At 35.8% G+C, this 12,050-nt stretch overlaps 1 protein-coding gene and 1 pseudogene across 1 annotated transcript; both read left to right on the forward strand.

The window, feature by feature from the left end:
* Positions 1–1,310: 1,310 nt before the first annotated feature.
* On the forward strand, positions 1,311–4,914 carry LOC147291620 (uncharacterized; annotated as a pseudogene).
* Positions 4,915–5,354: 440 nt separating this feature from the next.
* LOC147291621 (uncharacterized) lies at positions 5,355–6,990 on the forward strand. Its single transcript, XM_086235991.1, has 5 exons — positions 5,355–5,579; positions 5,810–6,022; positions 6,156–6,248; positions 6,380–6,478; positions 6,634–6,990. Exons 1-5 carry the CDS (start codon positions 5,469–5,471, stop codon positions 6,988–6,990), a joined length of 873 nt encoding a protein of 290 aa, XP_086092117.1. The 5' UTR covers positions 5,355–5,468.
* Positions 6,991–12,050: the final 5,060 nt, after the last annotated feature.

A 12,050-nucleotide genomic window follows, 5' to 3' on the forward strand; every position in this document is an offset into this window, starting at 1 on the left:
CTTCCTCTCTGGACCACCATTTGTTGCTTTTTGAGTTATGTGATTGTAGTGAACTCCATTAATTTAATAAGGTATATGGAATGGAATTGAAAGGGATTCAATCTCCATGTAATTAGTTTAACTTTTTTTTTTTTCCAATTTCATTCTATACTTAGCTGCAATTTAACTCCATTATTGTTCCCTGTACTTACATTCGCACCTAATAGCTCTACCTTACTTAGATTATAATTCACACCCTCTGATTTCATCTCTTCTCTATTAGTACTAGTACTTTTACTGCCACTGCACAACAATACCAAACTAATACAAGAAATAAACTGTAATAATGCAGTCGTCATGATCATCAATGAATTATATGGCCACACCCACATAGCCATACTCTTACTGCAACCCAGAGAGTGATTCTGAGAGAGTACTACTTCTGGACCCTGCAATTTATATATATATATAGCACAATATTTATTTCAAGAAGTTAATGGATACAAAATTGGGCTGAGGCTATACATATACTATTGGGCTATCACATGTAATACAATTGCCAAAGTTTAGTTTTAGTTTCTTTCTTTCTCTGCAACTCATTCCCTACACATTGTTTTACGTATTGATTTATTTCAAGGTGGCTCTTTAAGGTGATTAGAAGTAGGTGAGATGTATATTAACATTTTTGCTAATTTTTCAAGGTGGCTCTGCTTATTCCTTACTTTTTGTTTTCTTTTCTTTTTGTTATTTCTATTAACATTTTAAATTATGTTATACTAATGAAATCTATTCTCAATTTTGTGTAGGTGAGACGTATTCATTAGCTGGAGAGTTAAAGTTACTATAGCTTTGAAGCATACTCACTTATTGGAAACACAGATAGAGTAAGTTATATTGTTTTAATTTATCAAAATGTGCAATACTTTTGTATTGTTTTAGATGCACACATTAAAATCCACTTAACTCAATTTAGTAACAAAAGAAGTAAAAAATCTAATTGCATGTTCCGGTGAGAGTATGTACACTATTTTTTTTTAAAGTTAAATCTTTATATGATGGAAATTGTTTAATTTGTGCCATGAATGAAAAATACTCTGTCATTTTGACCTTTTTTTTTTTTTTTTAATAGTTCTTTAACTTTAGGTTGTAAAAAATAGTCAAAAATAGGTTTCAAGCAATAAATAAAATACATTTAGCCTTAGTCATTCACTCCCTTTTCATTTTTTCTTACAGTTGTATATATTTATTTTATATTTGATGATTGTTTGTGATAATTTTGCTGAGGTATTGTTAATGCTTCGTATTAAATTTGATGGTACTTATTTGTTAGGATGGATCGGAGTTGGATGTTCTTACCAAATAAGTTGTGTAAGGAATATATTAATGGAGTCAATTTATTCATTAATGTTGCCAAAGAACATTTGAATAGAGAAAGTAAGACACGATGTCCTTGTCGTAACTGTCAAAATGGAAGTTTTCATACTTTAGATGTAGTTCGTCGTCATCTACGTGTTAATGGCTTTGCACGCAATTATGAAGAATGGATATTTCATGGTGACCCTGTTGATGATGCATCTAATAACCAAGGAGAAGATTACACTGGAACTGATAATGAAGATGATGATGGTAATAATGATGAGATTATTTCTTTGTTAAATGATGTGCGAGGGCCTATTGATATGGAAACAGATGTAGAGGAGACCAGCGGTAAGGATTTACCTGATCATGCTCAAAAATTTGATTATTTATATGGTGAAGCTAAACAAGAGCTGTATCCAGGTTGTAGGAAGTTTTCTGTATTTTCTTTTGTTGTAAAGTTGATGCATATTAAGGTCCTCGGTCGTTGGACTAATAAATCCTTCAATATGTTGCTTCAAGTTTTGAAAGATTCTCATCCAAAAGAAGCAATTATCCCGGCATCAACATATGAGGCAAAAAAAATGCTGCGAGAATTGGGTTTGGGGTATGAATCTATTCATGCATGCAAGTACGATTGTGCATTGTTTTGGAAAAATAATGAAACTCTTGATAAATGTCCTGAGTGTGATGAACCGAGATACAAACCGTGTAATGATAAGCGGAAGAAGATTCCACAAAAAGTATTGCGCTATTTCCCGTTAAAGCCGAGGTTGCAGAGGTTATTTATGTCTAGGCATACTGCTACTGACATGAAATGGCATAAAGAAAAAAGATTAAATGAAGATGGTGTTTTCAGACATCCTGCAGATACACAAGAGTGGAAGGAGTTTGATAAGAATTATCCCTGGTTTGCACAAGACTCTCGAAATGTCAGGTTAGGCCTTGCAACAGATGGATTTAATCCATTTGGAAATATGAGCAGCAACTACAGTATGTGGCCTGTTATACTTGTGCCGTACAATTTGCCACCTTGGAAATGTATGAAGCAGGTTTTTTCTATGATGGCATTGCTTATTCCAGGACCAAAAGCACCTGGAAAGGACATTGATGTGTACCTTCGACCATTAGTGGATGAGTTAAGAGAATTGTGGGAGGATGGTGTTCAAACTTTTGATGTGTCTGTTGGGAAAAGTTTTCGTATGCATGCATGTGTATTATGGACTATTAACGATTTCCCTGCTTATGGGAACATATCTGGTTGGAGCACAAAAGGCTATAAGGCATGTCCTGTTTGTAATGAAGATATAACATCAGATGGTTTGAGGGGTAAAATATGTTACATGGGTCACCGCCGATTTTTAACAAAAAATCATTCATGGAGAAAAAGTAAAGAATATAATGGTAAAACTGAGAATCGACCAGCTCCAAGGGTGTTTTCCGGTGATGATATATTAAAGCAATTAGATCGGATTCGAAGTTCTAAGCCCGGTAAACATCCAGACAATGTGGATAGGAAGCGAAAACGAAAGCCGGAGGAGTTGAATTGGACAAAGAAGAGTATTTTTTTTGAGTTAGAGTATTGGTCGAAGCTTAAGGTGAGACATAATATTGATGTTATGCATGTAGAAAAAAATATTTGTGATAGTGTCCTTGGGACATTGTTGAACATTGAAGGAAAAACGAAAGACACAGATAAGGCTCGGCTTGACTTGGCTGATATGGAAATAAGGGAAGAACTACATCTTAATAGTGAAGAGAATAATAAATTAAGAAAACCTCCTGCTAGGTATACATTGAAAGCAGATCAGCGCAAAGATTTTTGTAAGTTTTTAAAATCTGTCAAATTTCCTGATGGGTACGCTGCTAATATTTCTAGGAATGCAAGCATTGATGATGGGAAAATATATGGATTAAAAAGCCATGATTGTCATGTTTTACTTCAACGTCTTCTCCCGGTTGGTATTCGTCCATATATAGATAAGGATGTGTATACAGCATTGATTGAGTTATCTATTTTCTTCCAGGATATATGCTCTAAAACTCTAAATCTGTCTGACTTGGAACGACTAGAGAAAAATATTGTTCTCGTATTATGCAAACTGGAAAGGATTTTTCCTCCAGCATTTTTTGATATAATGGTTCACCTAACAGTCCATTTACCGCAAGAAGCCAAACTTGCTGGCCCTGTTACGTATCGGTGGATGTATCCGATAGAAAGAAGCTTGGGAACATTAAAAAAATATGTTAGAAATACTGCTCGCCCAGAAGGTTCAATTGCTGAAGGATACATTGTAAATGAAGCAATAACGTTTTGTTCTATGTACTTTCATGGCATTGAAACGCGATTTAATCAAGATGAACGAAATGATGATGTAGTGTCTAATCGAAAAGAAGGTGGTTTGTCAGTGTTCTCTCAAAAAGCTCGTCCGATTTCTGGAAGAAAATATATGCTGATGGAAAAAAATGAAGTTGATAATGCTCACTGGTATGTGCTCCACAACTGTGAAGAGTTGCAACCGTATTTGACGTAAGTGTTAATTTTCGTGTGTATTTCATTTATCTTTTTCTGTGGAATATATAAACTTAATAGTTTAATTGTTAATTTACACATCTAGGGAACATATGGATGTTTTGAAGTTAACAAGTCAAAACAATTTATATAAAAGACAAGAGCTTGAGTTTCCTAAGTGGTTTGAGAATCGTGTAAGTTATCCATGCCTCTGTTAGTTGAATAACATACATGCTTCATTTAATTTTTAAAAGGTAGTTATATATGTATGTAATTATTTTGTATAGATGAAGAACTTGCGGCATACAAGATCAGTGGAAGCTACTGATTCACTTTATTCTTTGGCCTGTGGACCTGATGTTCGGGTTCATAAGTACACTGGATGCATCGTTAATGGAGTTCGATTCCACACTAAAGATCTTGATAATCATCGTACCACACAAAATAGTGGAATCCTTGTCCCAGGAGAACACAATGGTGGGAGTCAGGATTATTATGGTGTTTTACTGAGTGTTGTAGAATTGACTTACATTATGAACTATAAGGTGTTTCTATTCAAGTGTAAGTGGTTTAACACAGACTCAAGTAAAAGGAGAATACAAAAATATTACAATCTCACAAGCATTAATGTTAGCTCTACGTGATATGAGACTGATCCTTATATACTTGCTACTCAAGCACAACAAGTGTTCTATCTTGATGATTATAAGCTGGGTCCTAGTTGGAAAGTTGTACAAAAAGTGGAATACAGACATTTGTGGGACGTCCCAGAGATAAATGTAGATGAAGAGGTAGATGACATTAGTAATCAGGCGACTACTACTGAAGCTTACCAAGAAGAGTTCAATGATATGCAATGGCATGTTCAGGCAGATGATCTAGAAAATCCCCAATTAAATCGAATAGATGTTGAACCTGAGATCATTAGTTCAAATATTGAGAACAATATAAGGGTAGTAGAAGATGATCTTACTGATTTTATAAATGATGTTACTGAAGAAGTTACTCCATTAGGTGATGACAGTGAAGGTGAAAGAGTTTTTGAGAGTGATAATGATAGTGATTAAGTTTGATAGATGTATTTGTTCTTTTGTTTTGTTTTTTAGGGGCTTTTTAAAGCTTGCATGTTTTTTGAGGGGTTAGGTTCATTTTAGCCCCCCTTACTGTGTATTACCTTTTTCCTATTAATGAATTGAATTCCTACAGTCAAGGCTTCTAAACAAGTAAAAAATAAAGTATTGCCTTCTTCTTTGTGCACTATAATTGCATGTCTTTATAGCAGGTAATCATAATGGTAACCCGTAACCAAAAACGTAGTCTTCTCCAAACTACTAATGAGGTGTCTTCGCAAACTCCACAAGATGAGGATGCTGCTATTGTGACATCAGCTGGCACTGAGGGCAGTACTAGTGGTACCGGTATGTGTTATATTTTATGTCAATAAAAGAGAAATTTATGCATCCACAAATAATTAATTAATAAGTGTGATATAGGTGCTGTGAAAAAAGTCAGATTAAAGTCTCGTGGACTTAATTCTGATAAACTTCAGACTCAGCTTAAAGGAAAAATACCAGTTACTTTGAATAGTGAGAATGGGAGGCCTACTGGTCCAAATGCATGTATGTTTGTGAATGAAATTGGCTTCACAGTCAGAACTTGTGCACCACTAAACGTGGAGAAATGGAAGGATATAGATCAAGTTGACAAGACTAAGATGATTGCAAAACTAACAGTAAGTAATTTTTTTCCTTTTTTTTCTTCACTGAATGATTACCTACATTGCTTATATGAAAAAATCTAATAGCATTTCCTCTTGCAAAACATCTTATTTTTTCCATACATACTGCTGATATTACATTGTCCATATTATTTTATTTGCTGCAATAAATTATCAGCTTGCCACTTACACTTCAGTTTTAAATTAATGTCTCATGGGTTTAACTTGAATTTGGTTCCATACAGAGTAAGTATGACATTGATATGTCGCTGCCTCATGTTCAAAAATGTGTTAATACGCTGTTTCAAAGACGATTCTGTGATTTCCGACATGCGCTGAAGTTGCATTTTGCTAAGTACCCAACAATTGATGAGGCCCGAAAAAACAAACATCCTGATGTATCTACTCAGGAAGAATGGGATTTCCTTTGTACACGCTATTCAAGCACAAAGTTCCTGGTAAAATTGTTAATTTGTCTTAAAGCTTATTTGTTTTTTTGTTTAAGAGTACTCTCTCCTCTTACCTCTATTCGCAGGCCCTTTGTGTGGATTTGTTGAGAATTGCTTCAATTTATTTTGTAATTATTTGCAGGAACGCTCAGAGAAAAATACTAAGAATAGGTCGGAGGCAAAGTATAACCACAAAGCTGGGTCAAAGTCTTTTATGGCGCACCAAGAAGAGATTGTAAGATATCATTGGTTTTTTTTTTTTTTTTTATATATAAAAATTATAAACTAAAATTAATCATGTGCAAATCTTTTTTATATATAAAAGTTATAAACTAATTTTAACTTTGATTGTATGAATGTGCTTAGGCTGAAGAAACTGGTCAGAGGCAAGGTGCAATTGATCGCTTTGAAACAGAACATAAAAATGAGAAAAATGGATGGGATGCAGGAGCAAAAGTTATGTGGGTGAGTATATATGGTCTTTGGTTCCTTTTCTTCAATATTTTTAGGACAAGATGATTACTAAGCAAAAGTTATGTGGGTAAGTATATATGGTAGTCTTTGATCATTAAGTACATAAGTATATATGGTCTTTGATCATTAAGTGTTATGGTTTCTAGGACAAGATGATTACTATGCGGAATGAGAATACTCTTGAAGATGGGACTATAACAATGACAGATGATGAAATATGTGCGAAAGTCCTTGGGGTCAGATCTGGCTACATAAAGGGTTGTGGTTTTGGCCCTCGACCTGCAGAATCTCACTCTCGAGCATTTGTGACTCAAAAGAATAAAGAGTTAGAGCAACAGCTTCAAGCTCAACAACAGATTGTCGAGACTCAGCAACAACAACTTGACCATCAAAGTGAAGTAATCAAAGTCTTGGAGGAGAAGATCAAAAAGTCTGAGGAGAGGAGCGACAAGTTTGAGGAGTTCATGAATATGTACATGTCAGGCCAACGACCTCCTCAATAAGCTTCTTCTTTTTTATCTTTTGTTTTGGTAAGGTTCTTCTGATGTTTTACTGTATTTTTTTTATCTATATAACTTAGTTACATGTGCTATCATTTTGTTTAGTTTAATTTCTTGGGGTTGTAGTTGTGGATATATTAGAGCATGCTGCTGGGAAATAGATTAATTTTTGTTCCCTGATATTAGGATTCGATCAGGAGGCTGAAATTCTACTTTTGCAATATACATATAGAAATTTACTTTCTTGCTTGAAGTGAAATGTGATATTGGCATTGATGACCGAATCGACATCTTAGTGTATCTTGGGGTGTGTTACTGAAATGTTGCCTTCTCTTCTGGAAGGATCTTCTTCCTTTCATTTTCAACAGTTTAGGGGTGTTTTATCATTTAAAGTAAAACACTTGAATTGAACATGCTATATGTTGTCCATATAGGTTGGTTTTCATTTTATAGCTGTTATTCCTTTTGAACTCTCAAGCATGTCTTTCTCTTTGATTTATTAATCTGAGGCTTCGATCATCTTACTTGCCCAATTACATTGTTGTTTATTCTCCACTATGTTCCAGTTGTGTAGGTGTGCTTTACATAAAGGTTTAATTACATTTTTTAGATTTCTCTCAATGTGGTGTATATTCTGTTGCAGTGGTATTTTCATCCTTCCTTTTCAAAATTTTAGGGGTGTTTATCTTGTAAGTAAAGCACTTGAATTGAACATGCTATCTGCTGTCCATGTTGGTTTTCATTTTGTAGAGTAAGAGTTAGAGGATGATTTTCAAGCTCAACAACATATTTTTGAGACTCTGCAACAACAACTAGACCATCAAAGTAAAGTAATGAAAGTCTTAGAGGAGAAGATCAAAAAGGCTGAGGACTACTAAGTGTTTGTTTTGATGCACTTAATTATGACTCCCTCTATGATGGCTACTAAGTACTAGTTTTCATGCACTTAATGATGATTCCCTCTATTTTAGCTAGTGATCAATATTTTAATTTCTTTTCCTTTTGTACTTAATTATGACTTTTAATTTAGGAGACCTATTGAATGTTTAATGGCATTGTGAAACTAGTTTGAACTAGTGTTGATATATGTTATATATTGTTTTAATTGTTGTCTTATTTGGTTATCAATAAATATAAACAAACTACAAAATGATCTATCAAATATCAAACTTTTGGTGGCAAAAAAAAATTTCTCGTTGTAGAGGACCTATAGCGAGGAAAGTATTTCTCGCCAAAGGAAACATATTGTGAGGAAAATATGGGATTTCCTCACCATAAGTCACTTACAATAAGTCACTTACAGTGAGGAGATTTAATTCCTTGCCCTAAATAACCTATAGGGAGGATACAATTCCTCACTAAAATTCACTTACAGCGAGGAAATCGCATTGTGTTGCTGAAAAGAAATAATTTTTTTTTGTTTTATAAAACAATATATTAATTGATTATTAAACTTTAGCGAGGATTTTAGCATTAGCGAGGAAAAAAATGTCGTCACTAAAATTATTTGCAGACGTTTTTAATATTTTTTGCATCAAATTAATTCATTTTTTGCGAGGAATTATATGCTCGCAAAAAAGATTTAGTGAGGAAAAACTTTTAGCGTCGCTGGAAAAGGATAGCGAGGAATCCAGATTTTCGTCGCCGTAGACTTTCCTCGACGGCGATACAGCGACAAGTTGATGACGAATGAAAAATTCTCGCCAAAAACTTTTAGCGAGGATAAGCTTACCTTTAGCGAGGAAATGTTTCCCCGCTAAACGGCTACTTTGTTGTAGTGGCCCCACTCCGTTTCTTCTTACATTCTGACCCGTGCGTCGACCCATGGGTACCGCATGACCCGGTTTGGATTTAACCCTTTTGTTAGTGCTTTTTAGTGTATTTTGTCTCACATTGAAGGTTTAGAGAAACTTCCCAATCCCTTGTGCCTATAAATAGAGACCCTTTATCCTTTTTTCTCTTCACACCTTAAGCTTTCCAAAGCTTTCCAAAGCTTTCTTGAGACAAGTCACTTGTTGAGAGTCTCTTAATTAAGTTTAAAATATTTATTTGGTTGTTTTCTTGAGTGCCTAAAGGATTTAATTTGCAGCTAGGAACATCACCATCTAATGATTTTGGCAATTTGTGGGGAAACTCTGCCAAGTTTTCTGCTCGCTTAGGTAAGGTCTTTAGGTAAGATTCTTGAGCTTGGTTAAGTTATTTTAATTTAAGGTTAATTACTTATTAGGCTTTAATTTTTGTTTTAACAATTCTATTTGTGGAGATTAAGCTAAGCAGATCTATAACTAAGTATTTAATCTCTACTTTCTCTTTAAGGTTTTAATGCATGATTAATTAGTTAAGTTAGATTTATACTTGTGAGAATCAAGCCGAGCTTTGGACTCCAAGTAGGGAGAAGCTCACACCCTGCTAGAGACCCTTTTATTGCATGTATTATGCTAAGTAAATATTGATGCATGTAAAAGTTGCATTAATTGTTTTTGGTTACCATCTATTGCATGGCTTTTATCCGTTATTGTGATAAATGATTTGTTTGATGACGTAAGAGTAAGGGGTCACATTATTGATGACCTTGGATTTCGATCCCCTAAACCTTTGGAGGTGGTTTTACAATTTGGCTGGTAGATGTCAGTTTTGGCTTCCGATCTAAAGTTGTTATAACCAGGAATGAATACTCTTGCTACCAGTTTAGTTTTTATTAATAAACCAGGTAGATTGGTAGTTGGCCTGTGACGCTCCAAAACCCGAGTCTATCACAGCAGCATCTACCTTGAGAATACTGGAAACTACAATACTCAAACCTCGAGTATTATACTCCCAAACATTCTCAAAGTAGGTAAGCCATATTAATTATAAATAAAACAGGTTGGATCGATCAGAGTTAAATTGTCAGTGGAAATACAAAATGTAAATAAAGTGTTTACATTTAAACTAACCTGCCAAGGTTACAGATAAGTTCAAAAGTAACATTGAGGAACAATCAAACATAGATGTTCAATAATTTGCAGAAGTAACCAACTCGTGTTTGATAATTTACAAAACAAACTAAAAGATAACAACACGCTAATTTACATAGAAAAAGTGATCCACAATGATCATAACCGACCTGCCCAGAAAGAAAGGATCAAAATCCGACAAAACGGAGAGTTGACAAGTAGCAAGGCCGCACCCTCAGTCCAAGTCTTCAACCAGTACGTTCTTTGCACTCAAAGAGCACAATAGGGGGGGTAAGCATTACATACGATAATAGCTTCCCCTCATGTGACCATGGCTAGCTTTTAAAATAGTACTAACATATTTACTACTAAATAGCCAGTAAAACAGATTAAAATAGCACATTGCATAACCAGAGAACCAATATCAGTTTGAAATCATTTACTTGCTCAAACAATGATTCAAAACATTTGGGAACATTCCTAATACTTTACCTGATGACCGAACTCATAATTGGTCAACTACCACCCTACCTAGATTATCAGTAAAAACTGATTTGGTAACAAGAGTATCCATTCCTGGTTACTACAACCTTAGACTAGACGCCAAAATAAATTGACTGCTACTAGCCTAACTGCATAACCCCTCAGAAGATTTAAGAGATCGAAATCCAAGGTCAACACTATAGTGACCTCTTACTCTCAAGTCATCCTAACAATTCAGTTATCACAATATCGAATAAAAACTACGCCACAGATGACAATCACAAAATTATTCAAATTTCTCATGCATTTAGTATATACTAGCATAATACATGCAGTAAAATAGGGCTACTAGTAGGGTGTGAGTTTCCGCCTGCCTGTCCTTCGCTCAATTTGATTCCCACAACAAAATGTCCAATATACAGCTCCTCTTACTTCACCAGGTCCACTTATTGGGAAATTGGAGTAATCCTTAGCTAACCTCTACTAAGGAATAAATTAATGACTTATTAAAATTAGAACTTATCAGAAATCATAAACTGAACCCAAATAATATTAAAACCTTAATTAGAAACTAATATAGCTAAAATAAGTTGTAGTTTCTTACCAAGGATTGAATAATCAATCCAAGTCCTAACCAACATCCTCTACCGAATTCTCTTAAGGTAAGGAAAGATAAGGATTAATCAAAGTGAATAAATTAATTCAAGCTTTAGTCAATTCTCTTTAACAAGAGAGAGATGATTAATCAAATACCAATCTATTTCCGAATTCTCCTTTACCCAAAGAAGTGATTAATCAAAAAATAGATTAATCAAAGTTTTCAACCCAAAGTTTCAGCCGAAACTTCCTTGACAAAAGAGAGATGATTAATTAAAATGGAGAGATGAGTTGGCTTTGTGGATGAAAAGGTAAGAGAGTTTGTGATTAATATAAGGATGGTTGGAGTTTGTGGAAGAGAAAAGAGAGTTACGGAAGTGAGAGAAATGGAAGAGATGAGATGAAATGAAATGAAAGCTAGTGAGAGAAATGAGAGAGGTTTCGGATGCATGCAGGTGCAGGGACGGATGCAGGATCCCCAACCTGGGGGGTCAAACCCAGGTAGAGCCTGGCGCCGCGAAGCGGCGGCAAAATTTTTAGGGACCGGGCACTGCAGCAGGGGCGACGGCGTCACGGCTGGCTGGGTTGGGCACTTGGGATGAGCACGAGCGACCTGACGGATCTGTGAAGAAGGCGACCTGGCGGATCTGTCACGACGTGAAGAAGGCGACCTCCAGCCCTCCTCTGCTCCAAATTGCTCCAGCCTCCACACGGCCACACACAGAGCCCAAGTGCCCAACACGGCCACACACGGCCAAAACGGCGTCGTAGTTGTCTGGAGCAGTGGTTTTGCTGGGTTGGGCACTAACACTTTCATGGCGTTTCATCATGGAGGTCGCCTTCTTCACGTCGGGCCATCGGGGTCGGGGGGTCGCCTTCTTCACGTCGGGGGGTCGTTGGTGTCGCCGTCCAGAGGTCTAAGCCTGCGTGCTCCGCCGTTCGGGGGGTCGCCCGACCCCCCAAGCTTGGCTGTGCGTCCGTCCCTGTGCAGGTGAGAGAGAGTTACAAAAATCTGAAATGAAAAAGTAACCAAGCCAAATGATTAAT

This window comes from Dryas octopetala, chromosome 3 (assembly GCF_963921425.1).
Source record: "Dryas octopetala chromosome 3, drDryOcto1.1, whole genome shotgun sequence".
Taxonomy (NCBI): domain Eukaryota; kingdom Viridiplantae; phylum Streptophyta; class Magnoliopsida; order Rosales; family Rosaceae; genus Dryas; species Dryas octopetala.